The 24476-nt window shown below is 49.1% G+C and overlaps 1 protein-coding gene across 3 annotated transcripts in view; it reads right to left on the reverse strand.

The window, feature by feature from the left end:
• The window catches only part of COL13A1 (collagen type XIII alpha 1 chain), a 583842-nt gene that overhangs the window by 132458 nt on the left and 426908 nt on the right, over positions 1-24476 (reverse strand). For all 3 annotated transcript variants that reach the window (XM_085603477.1, XM_085603475.1, XM_085603476.1), the window contains one exon: positions 15130-15228. In XM_085603477.1, coding sequence (XP_085459603.1) covers positions 15130-15228 — 99 coding nt within the window. The remainder of the gene's footprint in view (positions 1-15129; positions 15229-24476) is intronic.

The raw sequence follows: 24476 nt of genomic DNA on the forward strand, positions 1-24476 counted from the left end.
AAGTCATCCAGGGTAGGAGCTAGATAGTTCTGCGGAGACAGGCTCCAGAGCCGAACTCTGGCCTTTCGTGATTTCCGCAGCCGGGGGCTTCCTGGGGCGACGCCTGCAGCCCTGCTGGCGCCAGCGGGGCGTGGAGTCATCAGTCTCTGCTTTAGGATCCTCCTCTCCACTCTCCGCCTCCGGGAGGTCCACACCCAGTAGTTTGCAAGCCTCGGACATTGAGCGTAGTTGGTACAGTTTGTTATCTTTGCGAAACACCAATCTAAATGGATGGCCCCAGCTGTAGGGAATATTGTGCTGCTGGAGGTGCATAGTGATAGGCTTGAAGATGCGTCTTTTTTGCAGTGTGAGAGCGGATAAGTGCTGATACAGCACCGGCGTCTGGTCACGAAACTTCAGGGGATGCATTTGACGCGCCTTTTGGAGAATAGCTTCTTTGGTGCGATAGTCCTGGACACAAACTAAAATGTCCGATGGAGGAGCCGTTGGCGCTCTAGGAGGGCCCACTCTATGCGCACGATCTACACGCAACTCTGTCTCCGGTGGCCTGCCCAGGATGTGATTGAAGAGTTACCTCGTGTATGTGAAAAGGTCTTTTGAGGCGTCATCCCCTTTTACACCTCTGATCCGGATATTATGGCGACGGGAGCGGTTTTCCAGGTCTTCAAAGTGGGTTTGAAGGTCAACTTGTTGATCATGGAGCCTGAGGATCTCTTGCTGTAGCTCCGATATCTCCATGTCCCTCCCGTCGCTCTTACCTCCAGATCAGCGACCCGTTCTCCAATGCAGTCCATGTTGCGCCGGACCTCTTTTATCTCCGAAGTGAACTCCTGCTTGAGTGTGTGAATGTCTTCCCTCAGCGCAACAAACATAGATTCGAGGAATGCCTTGGTGATGTCCTCCGCGCCCCCGTCTCCCGCCGACACCCCCCCAGAGGCACCCGCGTCCGCACCGGAAGTCATTTGTCCAGCTGGTGCCTTGGCAAATAGGTCCTTAAGGGTCCTGTCCTGTCCTGTTGTTTCCTGGAGGTGGACATAGACCTCTCCGAATGGGCCCAAGGAACTGTGCGCGGGTCTCAGTGCCGCCGTCTCCAACTCTTCTTCTACCACGCCAACAGTGACAATGCCAGTTCCTTTGTGCTGATGCTGAAAAACCTTTCCCTGTGACCTTCCTCTACGCTTTCCGTCTCCACCTCGAGGGAGTGCCACCACTGTGAAAGCGGTCCGTGTCAACCCAGTGCCGCCTCTGACGGCCTCCGGTGGTGAGCTCCTCCACGGCACCCATGGGCAACATCTGTCTCGGCCAGGCCCGAAGGCGGGGCAACAAAAAGGAGTCTAGCGACTGCTCCCCTGTCTCCACCTCACTGCAGCTCGACAGTCCTATGCACTCCCGCCGCAGCTCCCGCCAAACCAGGCACGCCAAGGGGCCCCCGCAAGTGACCCAGCACCGAAGGGCGTCAGCTACTCCGCCGGAACAATCGCCCCGGTGCGCAGGTCCAGTGCCGGCCACTTCGCCGCCCCAAAGTGTTAGGCCCGGCTCCTTATGCCGTGGAATCTTCCCGAGGACCCCGCTGGAGCGTCAATCCTGCCCTCTCAGGCGGGGCCTGCCTCTAGCACTGCTCAAACTGAGGTCTCGAAGTCCGGGCTAACAGCCAGCCCCATCGTTGTGTCCCTACGAGGACCGCCACGTTGGCCCCCTGCACCGTCCCGCAGCCGTTCAGGGATCAGGCCTCCCCACCAATCACTGCAAACAACCAGCTGGCAGCCTCACCTCCAACAGCGGCGGCAGCAGGTCTCACGTGCTGATGGTCTCCCCGCACCTGGGTATTGCGAAGCCCTGTCCCCTCCGGGCCCCCGCTGCCCTTCAAGCTCCGACCGGGGCCGGGGGAGGCGAGTCCCAGTCCAGTCGCCACTGTTTCGTGTGCCCAGCCCAGCCCCCCCGCACACCAGACCGCCAACACCCCCCACGAGGGCAACGCCGGCTCTTCAACATATGTCCCGGTGAGGAGGGGGAAAGGGGGGGCGCGAAGCCCACTCACCGGGCCCGCGGCCGCCGCTTCACAGGCCCCACTTCCTTCACGTCGCTCTCCCAAAATAGCAGACCGCCTCTTCCCGCGGCGGACTCCTGTAGCCGTCCACTCACCGCTTCAGCAGCGGTCGCCGTGTCGGTGGCTCCGTCACGGCCGCCATCCTTCTCGGAAAGTATAGGGTCCCGTCTCTTGCCGGCTCAGGCTCTCGCTCGACCTCGAATAGACAGGGCCATTCTACGGAGTCAAATACTTGCTGCAGACCAAGGACCAGGCATTCAGACTGTGGATGCATCTGTGGGGCATTCTCTAGTACCTGACAAAAGTGGCATGGGTGCTTCTGGCTGGCACCAAGCCATTATGGTCAGGGTGGCCAACTGTGGGACCAAAGGTGCCAGGCTCCCAACTAAGATCTTCGCAAGTATATAATAGTGGGTGTTTAGAAGCGCTAGGGGTCTGTAGTACTACAGGTCGTGTGTGTCCCTCCCCCGATCGGGAAATGAGATGAGTAAGGCATCATTTATTGTGGGTGATAAACAGCCTTCTGACAAGGTTTTGTCATATATTAATTTTAGTTGTGGTGCCCACGACAAAGGAAAGGCTTTATAAAATTCAGATGGAAGTCATGGGCTGGGGGTTTTGCCCGTGGCGAGCAACATATCTCTTTCTCGAAGTTTGTAATGTCCATGTTAAGTTCCTCTCTTTGCTCAAATTTGGCCTGGGGTAGGACAACATCGACGAGGAAGTCCCCAATCTCCCCCGATGTCAAGACAGTTGCTGATGTGTATAATGGCGTGTGAATGCAGCATGTATCTCTTTGTGTATGTAGAAGGAGCCCGGCGTCAGACCAAATGGATGATATGGGACGTCGTGGCTGCTCCGGGTGTATTAGCCATACCCACATTGCCCCTGGTTTGTCAGCTTTAGCATGTGTTTTAGTGGTGTGTGCTACGTAATTTAGACAACTCAGCCTCTCCAGCAGTGCAGTGTGATCTCGCTGGGATTTGTTTAGCCGTGTTTTTTGCCTGCTTTCAAGGATAGAGCCTGATCCTCAAGTTCTAGTAGCCACCATTCCAAGTGGGATATTTCACTGTCAAGTTGAGCACGTTGCCCAGGCAGTGACCCCTGACAGACACCTTGAAGGCGTCACATTCTCTCAGTCTGGAGGAAGCGCTATCAGTGTTGAGGTCAAAGTATTTTGTCATATTAGCACCGACATGTGCTCCTAATGGGGGATCTTCTAGTGTTGACTCCTGCAGCTGCCACATGGGAATCGGGGGGCACATTCCCAGTTTAGTTGTAGCTGTAATGAGTTATGATCAGAGTGGGTCCTACCAAGGTAGTCTATGCGGACATGCAACCTGTGTGTATGTGAATAGAATGAGTTTGTGTGTGTGTGTGTGTACTATGCTGGTGCCAAGTGTCTAGTAGGCCTCAGTGTTACAGCCATGTGGTCAATGCGAGCGCGTTTGCGGTGGCCGAGGTGCGGGCAGGGGCAGAAAGGAGCGATTCAGATCCACATCAAGGACACCTTTGAAGTCTCTGGCTAGCAGCCAGGGGAGCCCACACCACCATGACACTAGCCCATCCAGCCAAGTGGCATGGGTTCCCAGGGTGTCTCAGCAATTCTGGACAGCATGCCCCGGGGGCACCATAAGGAAATGTATTTGCACAGGGTCTGCCTGTGGGGATGTTCCTGTCTGTGGCTTCTTGCGGAGGGTCAGGCTGAGACCATGGGTATAGCTTGCCTTCCCGAATCCTCCTCCTGGGTGGTGGGGGCAGTATCACCCCCAGGTCGGAAATGTGAGCAGGGGTCATGTCCCAATTTCACAGAGCTGGCCCCTTGAGCATCCTAGGAGCGTTTTGTACAAAGAAGTGGCGGAGTGAGGCGTTAGCCGTCATGGCTTAATGCCTCACTCCGCCACTTCAGAAACTCAAGGCTACACCATATTTAGAAGAATAAGCTGCACATAAACAATCTTTAAATGCTGTTATGTCACTTCTATGTGTGCTGCTTAATGCAGTACACATAAGTTACAAAATTTAAATTTTAGGTCGAGCATTCAAGACCTCTTGTATATAATTTAGTATATACTTATTATATACTTGTTGCTTTTTATTCTCCCACTTCTTTTTAGAAGAAGCAGGTGTCTGCTTTGAATTGTCCTTTTCGGGACTGCCCATCAGTCGTGGTTTTAAAGTTTTCCCACCCAAACTGCCTAATTCTGCAGATGCAATTATAATTATTTTGGGTAGTTCATGTTGTTGATCTAACAGACTGAACTCCCTTAGGCGTTGACGGATTGCCACTGAAGCTGCTTCCCCTTTAATATTAGCTAGTATTATGGTTGATACCTGGTCTTAGTTCCTAAGTAACTTCATCCCTAACTTCAGAGCAGGCTCTGTTCCGTACTCGTTCTGTATTTGTCTTAATACATTGGGTATCACTGCTAATAAAGGAATACCATGAGTCCTGGTATAATTGGCAGCAAAGACTGTACCCCAAGTGGTACAATCCTCTATTTGTGGTGTTATCCCCATGGGCAAGCAGATTGTTAGCATTCTGTGTTTTTATGGGGTAGTATTCAGGAATACTGCCTCTAACTGTGTTATTTTCTGAGCTACCCAGAATAGCATTTGTTCGCGTTTCATGGGCATTTTGCCCATTACTGCATGTAATGTTTGTGGTGTGATTTTAGTTGCTGTACCCTGTAAATGAGTACCATTTGTTACAACTGTTGCTGGTTGGACTGTGAAAGTCCTCATGACGAATTGCGTCATGTTTCTGTAGATTTTAATTAAATCTTTGTGTTATATGAGTAAGTCTCCTTGTGGCATTTCTTCAATGTCAGGATGTGGTGTGTAGGCTGCTAATATCGGCCATGTTGCCCCTTCTCCTCCGAGCGGGCCTAATCTTACTCTTCTTATGTGGTGTAGGGTGCCTTTAAACCAGTATAGGTGTTCCTGGTACGTGAGCGGAACTTCAATGTCATCGAACTGACAATATTCCGCGGGTGCATTTCCTTCTGTAAAATAGTAAAATGTCTGTCTTCTTGCATCTGCTGCTGGGAATGTAACCCACGAATAAAATACCTCTGTGTTGTTAGATTTGTGTGCCTCAATCACAAAAGCTACTATGCCACTTCAGAAACTCAAGGCTGCACCATATTTAGAAGAATAAGCTGCACATAAACAATCTTTAAATGCTGTTTTGTCACTTCTATGTGTGCTGCTTAATGCAGCACATATAAGTTACAAAATTTAAATTTTAGGTCGAGCATTCAAGACCTCTTGTATATAATTTAGTATATACTTATTATATACTTATATGTGTATTTACTTTGTGGGCTCTGGAGATCAGCCCTAGGACTTGCCTGCTGCCGCTTAGGGACTTTTTTTTCTGTTCAACTGCCTCTATTTAACTGTCTTGATAGAAAACGACCAGCAGAGGTCAGTAATATACCAAAATCACTTTAGCATTGTCTAGGTTCCAGTCCATAGAAATTGTCTTCCACGAGCACTCGTAGACAATAAAAAAAAAAATCTTTTATTTTCAGTGATATGACCACCGAAGGCCCTGATTTTATATTAAAAACAGAGCTTTGGACTATACCATTTCCCGCTGAAAGGCAATATTTCTCTCCATGTTTTCCCATACCTGGCATGCTACACAGTTTGGTGCTTACTTTCTCTCCATGTTAAAGAAAAGTAGATGTTTCAGCACCCAGGCTAATGTGCTGCATAGCTAAATACATATAAGGTCCCAAAGGCGAGACCGATTGCATTGCAAATGCTTGTTTTTAAAGATGCTTATGTGCAGGAATGATTATGCTACTTACCAGTATGCATCTGTTCTTGGCATGTAGGGCTGCTGACATTCATATCTGTGCATAGATCGCCGCCTAGTGTTGGGTCCGGATGATTGCACATTGTAGTCCTGGAAGAGTCTTCGAAGTATCACGAGATAGGTGGCTCCTCCCCTGGACTACAGTGCGCATGGGCATCCTCTCCATCCTTAGATTGTTTTTCGCCATTGTGGCAGTGATGGAGTAGATACAGTAAGTGATGACCATGCTATACAGAAAATACTGAGTGCTGCAGCCGCGACAGGCGCCGGGGAGGAGGGTGGGCGATATGAATGTCAGCAGCCCTACATGCCAAGAACAGATGCATACTGGTAAGTAGCATAATCAGTTCGAGGCATGTGGGCTGCTGAATTCATATCTGTGCATAGAATATATAGCAGTACCTCCCCTAGCGGCGGCTACCTGTGCCAGCTGCAGCAGTCTGGAAAAGAGTTTTGAGAACAGCCTGTCCTACAGCTGCTTGCTGTCTTGAGTGTACATCTACGCAGTAGTGTTTGGTAAATGTATGTATAGTGGACCATGTGGCTGCTCTACAAATTTCGTGTAAAGGGATGTTTCCTAGGAAAGCCATGGATGCCCCTAACTTTCGTGTTGAGTGGGCTCGTGGGGGAACCGTTAATGTGCGTTTAGCTTTCTGATAGCAAATCTGAATGCATTTAACGATCCATCTGGCTATTCCTGCTTTGGAAATGGCGTTGCCTTTGTGTTGTGGAGAGAAGGCAACGAAGAGTTGTTTAGTTTTTCTAAAATCCTTTGTCCTGTTAATATAGTACATGAGAGCCCGCTTTACATCTAGTGTATGGAGCATTCTTTCCGCGATATTTTGCGGATTTTGGAAGAAAACGGGCAGTTCGATAGTTTGATTAATGTGGAACTGTGATATGACTTTGGGCATGAACTTGGGGTTGGTGCGTAGGACAACCCTGTTTGCGTGGACCTGAATGAATGGCTCCTGAATGGTTAGTGCCTGGAGTTCACTAACTCTTCTCAAGGAAGTGATGGCCACCAGGAAAGCCACTTTCCAGGTGAGGAATTGAATCTCACATGAATGGAGAGGTTCAAAGGGCGGACCCATCAGTCTGGTGAGGACCAAGTTGAGGTTCCACACTGGTGCTGGTGGGTGTCTTGGGGGAATTACTCGTTTGAGTCCCTCCAAGAAAGCTTTGATGGCAGGTACCTTGAATAAGGAGAGGTGCTGCCTGTTTTGGAGGTAGGCTGCTATCGCGGTCAAATGGATGCGTATTGAGTTGTATGCCAGATTACAGCGGTATAGGTGTAAGAGGTAGCATATGATGTTTTGAATAGATGCGTCCAGTGGGTTAATGTCATTGTTGTTGCAGTAAATGACAAACCTCTTCCATTTGGCCGCATAGCAGGCTCTAGTAGTGGGTCTCCTGGCTTCTTTGATGATAGTCATACAGTCAGGTGGTAAGTTTAGGTAGCCAAATTCTAAGACCTCAGGAGCCAGATCGCCAGGTTCAGTTGCTGGGGATCTGGGTGTTGAATTCCGCCATGGTTCTGCGTTAAAAATGCTGGTTTTATCCGCAGTCGTTGATGAGGCACCACGGAAAGTTCCAGAAAGGTGGTGTACCACGGCTGGCGTGCCCACGTTGGAGCAACTAGGATCAGGGTTAGTGAGTGTTGCCTTAGTTTGCGCGCAACCAGTGGTATTACTGGTGCTGGGGGAAAAGCGTACGCAAATCTGCCGGACCAGTTCATCCACATCGCATTGCCCTGCGACTGTGTGTGTGGGAACCTGGCGGCAAAGCTTTGGCATTTTGCGTTTTCTTTTGTGGCGAATAGGTCTATCTCTGGATGACCCCACCGCTGGAAGTACGGTTGGAGAACTAATGGGTGTAGCTCCCACTCGTGCATCTGGTGGCTGTGTCTGCTGAGCAGATCCGCCATCTGGTTGTCCTTGCCCGGGAGGTGTTCTGCCATGAGGAATATGTTCCTCTGAATGGCCCACTTCCACATGCTCTGAGCCAGATGAGACAACTGTGGAGAGTGTGTTCCTCCCTGCTTCTGTATATAGTACATGGCAGTCATGTTGTCCGTCCGGATCAACACGACTTTGTTGCACAAGTGTACTTTGAATGCCTTCATGGCTAGGAAGATTGCCATCAGTTCCAGAAGGTTGATGTGCATCTTCTTGTGTTGTGTTGTCCATAGTCCCTGCACTGTGTAATTGAGTACATGAGCTCCCCATCCCTGGAGAGACGCGTCCGCTGTCAGTATGATTTGTGGAACGGGCTCTTGGAACGGTCGGCCCTTGCAAAGCTTTTGTGGGTTCCACCAATGCAGAGAGTTGTATGCCCGACCGCTCACCAACACTAGGTCTTTTAGTTGCCCGTGAGCCTGATTCCATTGACGTGCTAAGCACTCCTGAAGCGGGCACATATGTAGTCTCGCGTGTGGGACTATGAAAATGCAGGAGGCCATCATGCCTATCAACTGCATGAACACTCGCGCCGGAAGGGAGTGTTGAGGTTTGAATTTTGAGATTAGCAGTTGCATGCTGTTGATCCTCACTAAAGTTGGCTGAGCTGTGGCAGCCAGAGTGTTGATTGTTGCGCCTAAGTACTGTTGTACGTGTGCAGGTTGGAGATTTGATTTTGGGTAATTTAGTGAGAATCCTAGATCGTGAAGAAGGTGAATGGTGTGGGACATGTGGGTGGCACATTGTTGTGCTGACTTGGCCTGAACTAGCCAGTCGTCCAGATAAGGGAAGACGTGAATGTTTTGTCTTCGCAGATGCGCGGCCACTGTTGCCAGGCACTTGGTAAAGACCCTGGGTGCTGTTGTTACTCCGAAGGGGAGAACTTTGAACTGATAGTGATTCCCTTGAATAGTGAATCTGAGGTATTTCCTGTGTGAAGGGTGTATGGGTATGTGGAAGTATGCATCCTTCAGGTCTAGCGTAGCTAGGAAATCCCCCTGAATGAGTAGTGGGAGAACCTGCTGGAGGGTGAGCATATGGAAATGCTCCAAAGGAATATATAGGTTTAGGGGGTCGCAGGTCTAGAATAGGCCTGAGTGAGCCGTCCTTTTTGGGGATTAAGAAGTACAGAGAGTACACCCCTGCGCCCTGCTGGTCGATGGGCACTACTTCTATTGCCCCTTTTGCGAGCATAGCAAGCACTTCCTGCTGGAGTAAACCTAAGTGTTCGGCTGACATAGGACGGTGCTTTGGTGGTATGTTGGGTGGAGTGGAAGTTAGTTCTAGACAGTACCCATGCTGGATGATGTCCCTGACCCACCTGTCTGTGGTGATGTTCTTCCACGCGGACAGGAACAGCTGGAGTCGTCCCCCGACAGGTGTTATGTGGTCGGGGGGTAAGGAGAGGGCGTCACTGTTTGTTCTTTGGGGAGGACCTGGTGTTGCCATAGCCACGTCCCCTGCCCTTGGTGCTGGATCCACGATATCCACCCCTGTTGTTGTCATAGGTGCTTTGTGTGCCACTTTTAGCATACTGCTGTTGTGACCCCTGACCCCTTCTTGTTCCCCTATTTCCGGTGCGACGAAAGGAGCCACTACGAAATTGTTGCGTTTGTAGAGCCCCCATTGATTTCGCAGTGTCAGTGTCTTTCTTTATTTTTTCTAGGGTAGTGTAAACGTCTGGGCCAAATAAGAATTCTGTGTTAACTGGTAAGTTCAGAATATTGTTTTGGATCTCGGGTTTGAAGCCTGAGATGCGTAACCAGGCGTGGCGTCGCAGCATGACACTTGTGTTTATTGCCCTGGCCGCTGTGTCAGCAGCGTCAAGGGCGCATTTTATGGATGCATTAGTGAGGAGTTGTCCTTCTCTAATGAGGAGTTCCGCTGACTCTTTATACTCTTCTGGTAGATGTTGGAGCAGTGACTCCAGCGTGTCGTAATGTGACCTGTCATAACGTGCCAGGAGTGCCTGTGTATTGGCAATGCGCAGGATATTCGCTGCTTGCGCTGCAATGCGTTTGCCCGATGTTTCTAGCACTTTTGACTCTTTGTCTGGGGGAGGAGCATCACCAGTCGTTTGTGAGTGGGCTCTTTTGCGAGCGTTGGCAACCACCATGGAGTCTAATGGCAACTGACCCCTAATGTATTTAGGGTCACCGGGTGCAGGCTTATATTTCTTTTCAATCCTGGGGTTTAACACTCGGGCTCTTGTGGTGTCCTTGAAAATGTCTTTGGCAGGTTTTAGAACCCCTTTTAGCATGGGCAGAGTTTTGACAGTTCTTTCTGAAGATGCGAAAGTGTCAAGCAGGAAGTCTTCCTCGATGGCGTCAGAATGGAGCTTCACCCCATGATGAGCAGCAGCCCGTTCGATGAGGGCATTAAATGCAGCCGTGTCCTCTGTAGGAGACGTTTTTACGTTATAGAGTTGCACATCTTGAGTATGTGGCGCGACACTTTGGTCTGTGGGATCATCCCACGCCTGATCAGGGTCTTGTAGTTGTTCATCGGGATCTACGTCCCCGGGGTAGATGGTATCCTCCCCGCCATAGTCCTGCATTGCGTCCGATTCGGAAGGGGTAGGAGAAAAGGACTGCGGATCTGAGTGAAAGGGTTGGAAGTGTTCTTGTAGCGCTGGTTCCTGCTCCGCTGGCAGCTTGCGTTTAAGAGGAATTTTGTATGGCTCCTCTTCCCTGACTGGCGTTATTTTGCGCTTGTGGAGCATTAACCTGCCAGTGTCGGCGTCGATAAATTGTGGCCCCGAAGAGTCTTTTTCTGTTAGGCCAGAGGTGGTGGACTGTGTGTGGAAGACACGTGTCCGAATTTGAAATAGTTTCGGTGCCGATGTCGGTGGCAGCCCAAATGTAATGTTGGTGGGCTCCGAGTGCACTCTACAGGGTGAGGTAGTGTCGGGACCCGAGATAGAGTGGAGGGTTGCCCGGTCACGGATGCGTTGTAAAGATGCAGAGACCTGCTGCACAGTGAACGCAGATGGTGGTTTGATGGGCACCTTGGTAGTATACGTCGAGGCCGGCCACAACTTTTTTGTCGGAGGGGGGTCACTGACCTGAAGGGATGCATCGACAGTCGACGTAGTCGAGGACTTATTCGGCATCGGTGCTTTAGGCGTCGACGTAGCCGGGGCGGCCATTTTGACTGCGGAGGGTACGGTCTTCGGTGTCGGCGCCGAAGGTCTCGGTGCCTTGTGGTGCCCGAGGGCGTGCTTTTTCTGTGTGTCGACCGCATCTGCTGCGGCGAGCTCGGCGCCGAAGTCCCTTTGTACGCGGTCGGAGCCGACGACTTTTTTCGGCGTCGGGGTAGTGGATGGTTTCGACGCCTTCGATCCGACCACCACCAGTTTCACTTTCGATTTTGAAGGCTCTGGAGCGATGGATGGTTTTGGGTTTAATAACCCGGTCGTCTTCGGTAATAGTGGCTCTTGCAGAGTGTTCGAGGCCGGACCGGAAGGTGGGGCCGAGGAACCATGTATTTGATCTTGGGTAAGGCCCGAAGGCGATCCCTCGACCGGAGCCTGATGACGACGTACAGTTTCGGCCTCCGTTTCGACGGATTGGCCTAGCTCTTCAGGAGAGCTGTCTTCTTCGGCCCCGTAGGCCTCGTTGAAGTCTCCTACCTCATCGACGGTCTCTGCACGTCGAAAGATCACTTCATCGTCGTCGTCCGATCGGGAATCATGTTCTGAAGCGGGGCTAGAGACTACTTCTTCCACGCTCTCGGCGTCCTCGTCCTCGGTGCTGAATATGTTGGTGGGAGCGGGCACTGCTTGCTGCGCTTCGAGCCTCGCTGCCCGTCGATTCCGCAGAGTCTTCTTAGATCGGAACCGTGCACAGGCCATGCATTTCGATTCGTCGTGATCCGGCGAGAGACATTTATTACAGACTGGGTGGACGTCGATATGAGGGTACTTGGCGTGGCATAACGGACACCTCTTGAACGGAGTCCTCGATTCCATTGTCGATCGAGCTTCGAAGTTTGGACCAATTCGGTACGAAAGTCGGAAGAGGGTGTGGAGCACTAAAGCTAGTAGTCGACACCGAACGGTAACTGTACCGACGAAAACTAAAGGCCTTTTGGCCTAACACTAAGTATTCCTAAGTTGAGCTAAGATAGTCATATCCGAACCCAATGGCGGAAAAAAACAATCTAAGGATGGAGAGGATGCCCATGCGCACTGTAGTCCAGGGGAGGAGCCACCTATCTCGTGATACTTCGAAGACTCTTCCAGGACAACAATGTGCAATCATCTGGACCCAACACTAGGCGGCGATCTATGCACAGATATGAATTCAGCAGCCCACATGCCTCGAACGGGACACCTACCTAAACATAAACAATCCAAGGCGTTTTACTTTTTCCATGAGTGCTGCACAAGGCAAAAACGTGGAGAAATAAAGCATTTCTCCTCTTTTCACCAAGTTAAGACCAGGTTTTCATTGGTCTTAATTTTGGCACTGACTCCTATTTATGTACCCTTGTAAATAGGGGGCAGCATCAAAATCAATGGGTGTTGCAGCCTTGTAAATAAGGTGAAGCCCCTATCGCCACAGGAACATCCTAAAAAGTGAAGTTCCTGTGGCGATAGGGGCTTGAACATTTACCCCCTATTGTCTCAAAACGGTGACAGTGATTAGCCCAGAGGGAGAAATCAGGAGGGATCGCCATGCCCGGAAGCCCAGACTGTACTCTTACACATTTATAACATAACTGTTAGTTCAAAGGATATCATCTGCTGTTTGAGGGGTTACCATGGGCATTACTCAGGACCCCGGGAGGAAGAGGTAGAAGGTCAAGGGAAGAGGCCTGAAGTCAAAGAGTCCTCACCTCCTGAGCCTGAGTGGGACCATGGAAATCCACCGCCTGCAACGACCTCCGTCTTCCCTGGATGACCTCCTCCAGGTTCCAGGAGAAGGGCACATGTAGCAGAGTCGGTGACCCCCTCTTCCTGTGCCTCTGTCAGGCCCTGTCAGTGGACAGTGATATCTCCAATGCATCAGGTTCATGGACAGTTCTTGCATGTCCAGGTTCACACGTCCTTGCGGTCTGTAAAGAAGTGTGCTTTGCCCTCTGGCTGGATATGAAGATGGGCCAGGAATAGAAGCAAGTATTGGATGTTAAGTTCTGTCAGCTTACACTTGACTGCAAAAAAAGTATGACCTTTGTGCTGGACCACCAGGGAGTAGTCTGTAAAGATCAGTACTTTGGCATTGTCCACTGCTAGACTGTTGTGCTTGCGGGTCTGGCTCAAGACCAAATCATTGTGCTTGTAGTACATGAGGCGTGTCACCAGCAGTATGAGCGGGAAGCCTGGTGGAGGCCTCCGTGATGGCACCCTGTGAGCCTGCTCCACTGAGAAGAATGGTGAGAAGGCCACAGTGGGGACAAAGCTGTGAATATAGGACTTGAGAAAAGTTCTACATCACGGCCTTCCATGTTTTCGGGCATGCCCACTAACTGTATGTTATTTTGCATCAACCTACCCTCAGCATCTTCACCGCGTTCCTCAAGAGTGCAGACCTTATGGCATAGAGTATGCAGGTGAGATTGCATGACTTTTGCTCGCGTTTGGATGATTGCCAGCGACTGCTCCGTCAAGTGGACCCTGTCAGAAAGTTTCCGATGATTGTCTCAGTAGCATTAGATCTGTTGCTATTGCATCTATTTTACTTCCCAGGGACACCAGGAATCATTCTATCTCTGCAAGTTTAGCTTCAACTGAGGTGGGTCCGGAAGGTTAGCCCACTGAGTCTGCGGCCCGGTGAGCACCCACTGTCGCTGCTGGCAGTTGTAAGCGTGCGGGATGGGTACCAGATCTGAGGCGTCCCATCATTGGAGCTTTGATTTGAGCTTTGTCAGGGAGTGTGTTGGTATAGTACGGGTGTGGGCCCGCTTGTGTGTGCCAGTTCGGACAGTGACACCCCCGAGCACGTGCAGCCTAGTGTGGTGGTGCGAGAGGCAAGCTGAAGGGTCCCAGCAAGCTCCTGTGGTTGCTGAATGTCACACCCTGTGGGGAAAGGCAGAGTCTGCAGTGGTGTCCAGATAGCATTGCAGCCTAAAGCTCCCACAGGATCAGCTCAGGGACAATCCGAAGCCCAGGTGAGGTCATGCAGCCCACAACGAGGATCCCTAAGTCCCCTCGCAGAAGGTCAGCAATGGGGGAGTCACCAAGCAGGTAGGAAGATTCTTATAGGTTACCTTGAGGCACCCCAAGTATATAAGCAGAGGCATGGGCACTGGTTCCAATAAAGGGCATATCAGGATTGAGTGGACCGATCAGGGAAGGTCTTGACAGGTTTACGGTGGTTGCTCACCCATCAACACAGAGATATCGACTTGTTAGCCCATTATGGGGCATGCCTTCATCTGGGATGCTCCCCATCTCCTGAGGCATCTAGCGGGCGTGGCACTGCAAGGGGTGAGTGCCCTGTGATACTGGCAGTCCCCACACGCCTGGTGGCAGCGGCCCCCATTATCAGAGTCTCGGGGTCTCAAGTGGCGTACAGCTTTCTTCACCCCTTCCCTCTGAAGTATTTGAGAGGTGATCATGAGTTGGGGAGGGATGGAAATGGGATCACCTGTTCTCAACTGGTGATAGTCGTTCGGGCCTCACATCTCCTTAGGCTGGGATGGGCCATGCAGTTTCCAATCAGGCCGTGGCCCACGAGCGCTCCATCGACGGGCGACACACAGCCCGTGCGAGCAGCAGTTGTCTTTTCAGCACCAATGACAACTCCTATGTGCAGTTACAGAAGCCGATGGCTGCCAGGTGAGGAATACATTTTCATACTTGTTTAATCCATGTCTGCCATCCTGGCCTCCTTGGCCACGCCTCCACTATATATTTCTTTTTATTATAAAAATAAGTATTTGACTGGACATTGGTTTGTTGACACTGCTGTTCGCTGTTTGAGTTTTGAGTCGTGTTTACTGATCTGTATTCACACATCCTCACCAAAGCCTTCCACTGCTCCTCCACAGCTACCACTGAGAGTACTCAGGATCCATAGTAGACATTAGGAGTAAAAGGCCTCAACCACCACAATTTGCCTGAGTAACCACTGTGTGCCCCTCTATCCTCTGAAAGGGATCCTGACAGCCCCAAAGATGAACATTTGTATGCAAGGCTCTATTTCTTTTTTTACAACCATTCTAACCATCATCACTAAATATGCATAGACCCCTCACTTCAGGTTTAGTAAACTAGTGATCCCGCCCACATCTAAGTAGATATGCCCAGCTCTTTCACACAATGTTGGGGACCAAGTCTACTTCTTCACTCTTACTGTAAGTCCCGGCAGTCCAATTGGTCCTGGTAGTCCTGGTGGACCTGATAGTCCCTGATCACCTTGCACTCCCTTCTCACCAGTTGGCCCATCAAGACCCTGAAGAATAAAGAACAAAAAGTCTTACAATTGTCTCTCACCATTTAAAAAAAGCAACCCAGTCATTAATCCTTATCTACCCTATTGGCATGTATAGAAACCTCATAAAGAGGCATACATACCTGTGACATATATATTTGTCACAGGCATAAATGTCAAAGGAATATTTGAACATGATCTGTGCAAACATTGCAGAAAATGCCTGCCACATGAGGCAGACAGTAAGGTATCGATATTCTATAATTAATCGTTTTCCACCAACATTCCACCGTGACTGGATGTTCATACAAATTACCTTTGTTGATTACCACACATGAAAATTAGCAATATTGAATTTGACAGCAAACCTAGATTTCCTGAATGTATTCTTTTCCCTGCCTACCTCTACCAAGCATACCCTTTATGGCTCCAATCTTATATATTTTTTACTCAGTGATACTGTTTTGCTCCATGTCTCAACAGTTTTTTAATTTTAGTTATTGATTTATCTCACTTGTATAGCACAACTGACACCTAACAGGTATTCTGGTGCTGTTTTAATTACTGGGGGAAAGGGGAAGAATAATCCTTTCATACAGTGTGAGAGTACTCAGCAATATAATACTGTGTTAAATAATTTTAAGGAAAAGCTCTCATTTTAGGGAAAAGCCATGTTTTAAGACACTTTCTGAAGTGTAATAGATCAGAGGAGATTCAGGGCATCTGGAAGTTGATTCCATAGCTGAGCTACTTCACTCATGTCTAGTCCCCATGTCGGTTTTTTCTGAAACTGGCCACACAAGCTAGATTGGCTGAAGAGGATCATAAGCTCCTGCCAGCGATGTACCATTTTAGACTCTTTTGCAGGGGGACCAAACCAAGGTCATGAAGGGATTTAACAACGATGCAAAGGGACTTAAATATTATTCTTTGTTTTAATTGTATACAGTGTAAATCTTTCAGAGACAAGGATATCGAAGATCTTCTCGGCCTGTTAAGGGATAATTTGGCTGCTGCTGCTTTAACTCTCTGTAGCCACTTGATTAGGTCATCAGGCACTCCTAGCAGTAGGACATCACAATTCCCAGTCTACTTAGGATCACACTGCGAACCACCAGTGCTCTAGATGAAATACATAGTGCTCTGATTAATGAGAAACAGGTCCCTGCCCTCTTATTGACATGAGATTCCAAGCTAATCGTTCTATTGAAAATTACCCCTAGATTTCTGAGGCTTGATGCGGAATGAAGAGCACTCTCTCTCCAATCTAGGCTAGTTGGTGGAGGTGATTCTCAGGGTGGTCTCTGTGTGCTGGTGGGGGTTAATGCCTCCCACCTCCTTTTTTTTTTGATACATGGTTAGGGTTTCTCCGAGATGTTTGGAGCCGCAGGTAGCTGCCATCTTGTTTCTCCCGCACAAAAAATGACCTGCCTGTGCAATCCGCACAGATCGTGCGCATTATGGGTTAAGAACATTTGTCAAATCCCACTACCAAGGTCTGGTTGCTCCTATGGGAGTGGATGGGTTCGCCAGCCCGCCATGGAGCACTCTGAATCCTTAGAGCTGCAGGACCGGTGAGGAGCCGACGGTTCAAGCAGCTATCTTGCTCAGGCTCAAGCCATACCCCCACTACATAATATTTTTCTTATTATATGTATTTATTATGCAAACCTAAAGAAAATAAATAAGGAACAGCATTGGCAAAGCTAATAGCTTTTTGCAAATGCTTATTCCTAGTAGTGTGTGCCCTTCTTCTCGCGTGTAATGGAACCCCACTTGTTTGTAGCATGTTTTGATGGTCTGTACTATCCATCCTGCAATGGTTCTCTTTGTGACTGGTATTCCCACGTTTGCAGATACAAGTGAAAGAAGTAATTTGTTTCCTTTCTTGTACAGTTTTTTTTTTAAACAGTAAATAGCTGTTCTCTTAACTTCCAATGTTCATAGTGCTTAATTTACATGCATCTTTGGTCGTTGAAAGAAAATTGATAGCTGGACTGTTTGATTGGCATAGAAATTTGTGTACTAGTGTATGGTTCCTGTTTTGAGTGTCCCTGTACTTCAGTGACTCTGCCAAACATTGTAATGGCCACTATAAAAGAGGTCTTAGTGTTAGGAATAAAATGGTTACTTACCTCTAGCAGTAGCAGGTTGCAGCCTGAAGCCTTTCTGGATTCACAAGTTGTGCATCATTCCAGATGGGCTTCATCATCAACCATTTGGTGCTCTTCTCCTCCCTGATGACATCATACATTCACCCTGTTAACTCCATTGCGTGGTCGCCATCTTCAGATTCTTTTCTCCGGTGTCCGTGTTTGTAATGTCCATCATATTTGATTTATTGTCCCTCCTTACAGTTACAAATCTCCGCACTCGTCTTCTGGTGGAGGGCCGCATGTGAATCCAGAAAGTCTTCAAGCTGAAAAACGACTCCTACAGTTAAGTAATCTTTTCATTTTGTAGTATGAATCGTTTCTGCATTTAGATTCTGTGCATTGATTTCATAACCGTATCTGTGCTCTCAGGAGTCTGGGTTAAAAATGCTTGAATTTGCACAAAGGCGTATCAGTACCATTTGTCCAACTTGAACTTCTCTTAGCATTTGAATGTTCAGACAGTAATGCTTTAAATCTGTATGTAAGGAGGACCATCTAGCCAAATTGCATTGATGGGAATGTTTGCTAGAAAGGGAAGGGTTTCTCCCTGTTTCATTGTAGGCTGTGCCCTTGGTTTATCCTGTAGTGACGTTCCCACATATTTGTGGCAAATATGAACTGTCTGCCATATGCATTGTCCAGTGGTTCATTTGGTAACTGATGTCCCCTTGTTTGTTTGTGCACAGGACACAAGAATTGACTTCCTTCCCTTAAATGTTTTCTTTCCTGGAGCTAGTACATGACTGCTTTCCCTTCATTTAGTAAGTGGAGGGTTGTTTCAGCACACGTATTTGGCTGCTGGAAGAAAGCAGATATTGCATAGTGTGGTTTACATGGAAATGTGACACCACCTTAGGGAGAAATTTCAGTTATTTCTCATGACAACTCTGTCTTTATTGAATTTGTGAGTATGGCTATAGAATGGGGAGTGGATGAAGCTCGTTGACCCTATATAGAGATATGATAGCTATGCGAAAGGCTATCTTTAGGTTTAAAGATGTTCCGCTTTGTGGATTGGTTTGAATGGCAACCTCATTATTTCAGCGAGGACAGTATTTAGGTTCCACTTGGGTGTGGGTGCAGACCTTGGTGGTGCTTTCCCCTTCGCACCATCAAGGAACCTCTTTGTGACTAGAGGATTAAAGGCTTCACCCTTGAGTCCCCTAGTGTCGGCAATGGTGGACAGGTGAAATTTTAGTGGCGCATAGGTTAGGTTTTCATCCAACAAGTGGTTTAGGTATGTAAGGACTATGGCGCTTTCAGTTCTATTACTGATGAGACCTTGTCTTTTGCACCAGCAGATGTATATGTTTCACGTTTCAGTGTAGCACTTGCACATACTCAGGCTTCTGACTTCTTTGAGGATCTCTATGGTTCTTTGCAGGAGATCAAAGTGACCAATTTACAAATGTACTCAGGAGCCAGGCCGCTAGTCTGTGACTAGCTGGTTCCGGGTGGCACACCTGTTTCTCTTGAATTTTGAATGGATACTGTACTGTTGGGAGGCTTATCCTTGCTCCCCACGAGATCTTCACTACGTCTGAGAACCACATCTGTGTGGCTCACTGCACAGCTATCAGGATTAGCGCCATATTTGAGTGCCTGAACTTGTCTATTACCACTGGAATCAGTGAAATTGGTGGCAAGGCATACACAAATGTTCCCGACCAGTTTATTGCTATGGAATTCCCTTTGGATTAGTGGTGTGGATACCTGAACAACAAGATTTGGCATTTTGAGTTCTCCGGGTTTACAACCAGATCTATGTCTGGGGTGCCCATGTGAGAAAAAAATTGTCCAGCATTGCTGATTTAACTCTCATTTGTGGGATACATTCCCCTTTCTGATTAGCTTGTCTGTTTGTACATTTTACACACCTGGTAGGTGTAGCGTGACTAGGATTATTTCCTTTAAATTGCCAATTTCTATACATCCTGAGCTCATTTTGACAGCTGGTACAACCTTGCTCCTCCTTGTTTGCTGATGGAGAACATTGCGGACATAATGCTTATTTGGATTAGCACTGTCTTTCCCATTACATGCACCTGGAAGATATTCACTGCCAGGAACACGATCTTGAGGCCTAGCAGGTTTATGTGTTTGACTGGATCTGGCTGATTGTGAGGTTTCCCATGTGTACCCCTGTATAGAAATGTCTCTTTTTGTATAATCACTCACAACCTTTTCGACTGAAGTTAATGGTGTTTCCTGAGCCTAAAGTGTATGTCAAATTGGCTGTATCCAATTGGAAATGGCTTACATACCTGTAATTTCCTACTATATGGTACACAGGCACCCAGGACATGTTAGTTAGACAGATACCCAATGGCTTGCAGCACTAGTTCTACAAACCTGGAGGTTCCCCAAGTAAAATGAGTCCCCAAGTCTGCCACTGCAGACTGGCAGAGCAGTCCTTTACTGCTAGCCCGACTTTGCCATTGACATCAATGGCAAAGCCACTGCATCCCCTTCATCCTAGAACAAAGAGAGCGTCGCCTTTAAAGGGCATATTAATGCCCTAGGCCTGTACCTCTGGCTTGAATCCAAAAACTATTAGCCAGGCATGCATTCTCAAGTTTGTTACCATGTACACCTACCTGCTGGCTGTGGCCGCTGCATTGAGGACCAACTTGATATATGTTTTAGCAATGGTCTTAGCTTTCCTGCGCCATGGTCTTCACTCTGTTTTTGTACTCCTCCAGGAGGTGTTGCATGATTTGTTCTATTTCCTCCCATTGTTGATGCCCATAGCGGTTCATGAGGGCATTGGAGTTGGCGATTCTCCACTGTGTTGCCACTATTTTCTCCATTTATCAGCACACCATCTCCATCCACTTACTTTCCTTGTCCAGCAGAGGTCCTATTGATGTGGGGGCCTTACCTATTTTCCTTGCTGTGGTGACAATGATTGAATCCACAGCAGCATTCTCCCAGATGTAGGTGGGGTCTTACGAAGAGTGTCTGTATTTCTTCTCGACATGCTGACTCACTGCATTCAAAGTGACTGGTTCTCGAAAGTCCTCACTCCTTTGTTCGAGAATGCTAGGGAGCATGGGCAAGTAGAGGTTTCTTTTTTGCAACATCATTAGATTTTTGAGCAGAGAAAATGATTTCCCTTGCTCCTTCTTTAGGCGGACTCCACAGGTATCAAACACATTGTAGACTGCCGGGTCATCTAGTAGTGAAGGCCTCAAAGAATATGTATTCACTCCTTCTTCTGGGGAGTAACGGTCGAGGTCTTGCTAGACTTCTTCCTGTGGCTATTATGCTCAGAGGATGGTAGAGTCTCCTTTTTGCAGTCAAGCAACCCTTCCTTCTCCTCTAAAGGATCTTGTGTGGATGGCAGTTCCATGCTCACCTGTTCTTCCTCAACAGCTTCAGGTGCTGATGGTCTTGCCGGGATCTTAAACACTTTCAGTGAGTTGCAGAAAAGTTTTTTTCTCTGGAAGAGTGCCACCATTTTGGCTTCAAGTCGCTGCTTCTTGCACTCGACTTTGAGCACTCATTGCTCTTCTTCAGGTGTTGAGAGTCTGAGGTTCTTCTGTCTCTGTCTCCTTCATTGGTGTTCTTCTGTTTGAACCTGTGTGGCTCTTTTTGTTTTTGTCATCCTTCCACTGTTGAGTGTTTCGATGTTTTTTTTGCAGTTCAAATACGAGCCTTTTGATTGCACAATTATCTTTTGCCACTTCTTCTGGTGCGATTCTTTTGATACCCTTCTCTTGGCTTACTGTCTTAGGACATCGATCACCCCTTCCTCAGTACCAAATTCCCTCATTGTGACAGCTCAGTATCTTTGACATTTTCTTCATCTGCTCTGGGCAAGCTGAGGTGGCTGAGGAAGGGCTCCTCCTTCTGTTCCTTGATCCTGGCAAAGTGCGTCCAATGTTGTTTTTTCCTCAACTTTAGCATTTTTGGCGGAAACTCTTTGCAGGGCTTGCACTCCTTGGCCCTATGTTTCCTTGAATGGCAGAGGTTGCAGATTTTGTGCAGATACTTTTGCACACATTTGTGGTGGCCCTTTGGTCAAAAAGAGGTATTCACCATCTCCTATTGTGTCCACACTTCTAAGCATTCTCTGATCATGTGTCCTGGTCCAACAAGTCTTCCCTCATTGTAAACCGAGGCCACCTTATGGCCACCTTATGATGTTTTAGTTTTCCCATGGTATTTAGTGATTTGCTTCTATCTTTCTGAAGAATTTTGTTGATGATTGGTCAAGTTTTTTGTGGCTCTTTCAAAGCTCCTCCATTCTCTATCCAGACGCAACAGCAGAAAATAGAATCAGATGAAGGTGACCATGGACAAGAACATCCAGAGTGCACATCTGATATCACAGGAGGAGGGACATACCACAAAATGGTTGTCGAGGATGACTCTCATGAACAAAATAAAAAAGAGACGAAAGAGACAATTTCACACCCAAAACACTTAATGGTGAATAATGCACAGCATGTGAATCCAGAAAAGATTCACAATGCAAAACCAGCATCTAACAAAAGAAACAAGCTTAACAGTACTCTGATGCCACATACAGCGTTACTAAATTGTCATTAAGTAGAAAACCTTAAAAAAGGCATTAGAGAGTTCAATGAGAGTAAATATCACTGTACAAGCCTGCATATATGAATATTTGCCTACACAATTCTTTTTCTGTAACGCATTGATCTAAAATCCCAACTTTCAGGGCGTGACCAAGATGGCAGAGTGAGCGGACGTGTTGTTCCTGAGCTCCGCTTCCGCCGAGCCTACAAGCACTATCGACTGCATCCCCCAGCAACCAGATCCCCTGTCGATGACTTCCCAGCGGGACTGCGCCTGGGGGTCGTGAGCAAAGGGGCATCTCGTCCCCCTGAGAGGCAGGATTGAGCGGTTATCGGCGGCCCCGGGGCTATGGCATGGAAGACGGGGCTGCACTGGGCCTGGTGCATGGCCCGTCGGTGGGCCTCTGACTGTGGCGGGCCCCCAACGCATCTCCTGGCAGAACCTTGGCGGGTGCCTCCATTTAATGACCCTGCGGTCCCGGATTGACTCCCCACTCCCGATCCTCGCCCGGAGACCTATTGGAAGACGGAGGCCTGGGTCTGGCCTGGGGGCTGGCGGCGCGGCCTCTCCTGGCCGGGTCTATCATGCGAGCCTCCGGGCTTATCAGCGGTGCCCGACTAGGCCCACTGAAGTGTGCGGGCCCCCCTGGCGACGCCGCAGCAGTCGGTGGGTGTACAGTGCAAGGTGGGAGCCCCCCCAGCCCTGTCCTGGGGCTGGCCGAGGCTCTTGAAATGCCCGACTGCCTGCAGCGGCCTGCTGTGGGCCTGTGGAGTTGGGCCAGAGCGCGGCCTCAGCAGCGCTGTTGCCCCGTGCTGTGGGGGCGGTGCCACACTGTGCAGCGGAGGTCGATCTGGTGGATCTCCGGCAGCGGATCATAGCGGAGGAGGAGGCTGTTTGTGCACTCTGGGGCCAGGAGACCACATCGGGTCCTCTTGTGAGAGGGGCCTGCCATGAGGGGAGGGTAAAGGAACCTTCCCCACTGCAACTCCCACTTGGACACTTCTGACACTTGCTTCCTGCTGCTTGAGGGCTTGGACCAACACGCTGCACCCATCGGTACGGGGTGCGCCTCGGGGGCCCTTCTGCAGTGATCACCGCATTATGACCGGGGGACCTGCTGTCCAGCTACCTGGGGCTGAACTGTGAGGGCATTGGGGGGAGACGGCTACGCCGTTGGGGACTCTCGGTGACTGCTTGGTCTTCTCTGCGCTGTCAGCGGGTCCGGAGTGCGGGGTTTCTCCAGAGACTCTGAACCCGGTTGGGGATTTGGTCCTCCGCAAAATCTGGAGGCTCGACAATCCCTGGGGTCGCCCAATACATAGCCCACAATCTGGCCCGCCTCAAGGGCCCTTTGCCTGCAACCTGAAATTGGACTTACACCGGAGTCTTGCCAAGAATCAGTGGAGTGCTGATACCTCCGGGGGAGTATCTGAGGGTGAACGACGCTTCTACTGGGGGCTTGCGTGCTTCCTTCATCATCGGACAGCCCCCCGGTGCGCACAACTCCTCTCCTCTGGGTCCGTTCCCAGTTTGGGCCTCCACGATGGCTCCCGCCAAAACCAAGAAAGAACGGTCTGTCCTGGACCTCCTCCTCAGGTCTACAGGATATATCTCGACCTTCAGGATCTAACTCGACATCAGGTGGTGATGGCCCAGATGCTGCAGTCACTAGGGAGTTCTTGGAGGCGTTGTTTGCTTCTCAGAGGGAGGCTATCCTGGCCATCAAAATGGATCTGCAGGCTGACTTGCAGGAGGTACAGAGAGACGTTGATGCTGTGGGGGAGCGGGTGGCCTCCCTGGAGGACTCAGCAACTACCAGAGACGAAGAGATCGCAGCACTCCAGCAAGAGGTTTTACGACTGAGCGACCAACATCTGGACCTCCAGGCGCACACCAATGATCTGAAGAATAGGTCGAGGAGGACGTCCGCATACAAGCAGTCCCAACCGGGGCAGAGGGGGAAGACCTCGTGGGATACGTCCAAGACCTCTTCCAAACAGTCCGGAATGTGTCAGCGGACTCCAATGTGAGAAGTTGGCCTGGCATATGCTGGTCACTAGTTATAGTGGCCACCTTGCACCAGTCCAATTCGACTCTTATGGTAGATAGGTTTAAGACAACCTTTTAAAGAAAGCTATCCTAGTGGTAGCTGTGGAGAGCAGCCTTCAGGCTAAGTCTCAGGGGAATGTAAAGCAGCGTGTTTTACCTTATAATCTATTGAATTACCAAATGAAAGGACACCACACAGGTATATATATCAAATATATATGTATTTATTACTAGACACACTCTACTAATCTCTTTATGAGATTACAAACCAAGTACACATTCAAATGTCAACGTTTCACAATAAATTAAGCACAAATATGGCTGGAGCCCTAGGGGAGTACCAGACCATATACTAAGAAAGTGGTATAGGTATGTCGACTTGCAAAAGAACAAGGCCTAGGGCCTGGGGAATCGCTGGGGCCTCACTACTGCAGTGTTAGCAGGTAAGTAACAGGCCCACGGGAGACGCGTGCAGTGTGTGAACACAGCCACGGGTTCCCTATTGATTATAATGGTGCAAGT

This window comes from Triturus cristatus, chromosome 1_2, assembly GCF_964204655.1.
Source record: "Triturus cristatus chromosome 1_2, aTriCri1.1, whole genome shotgun sequence".
Lineage (NCBI taxonomy): Eukaryota > Metazoa > Chordata > Amphibia > Caudata > Salamandridae > Triturus > Triturus cristatus.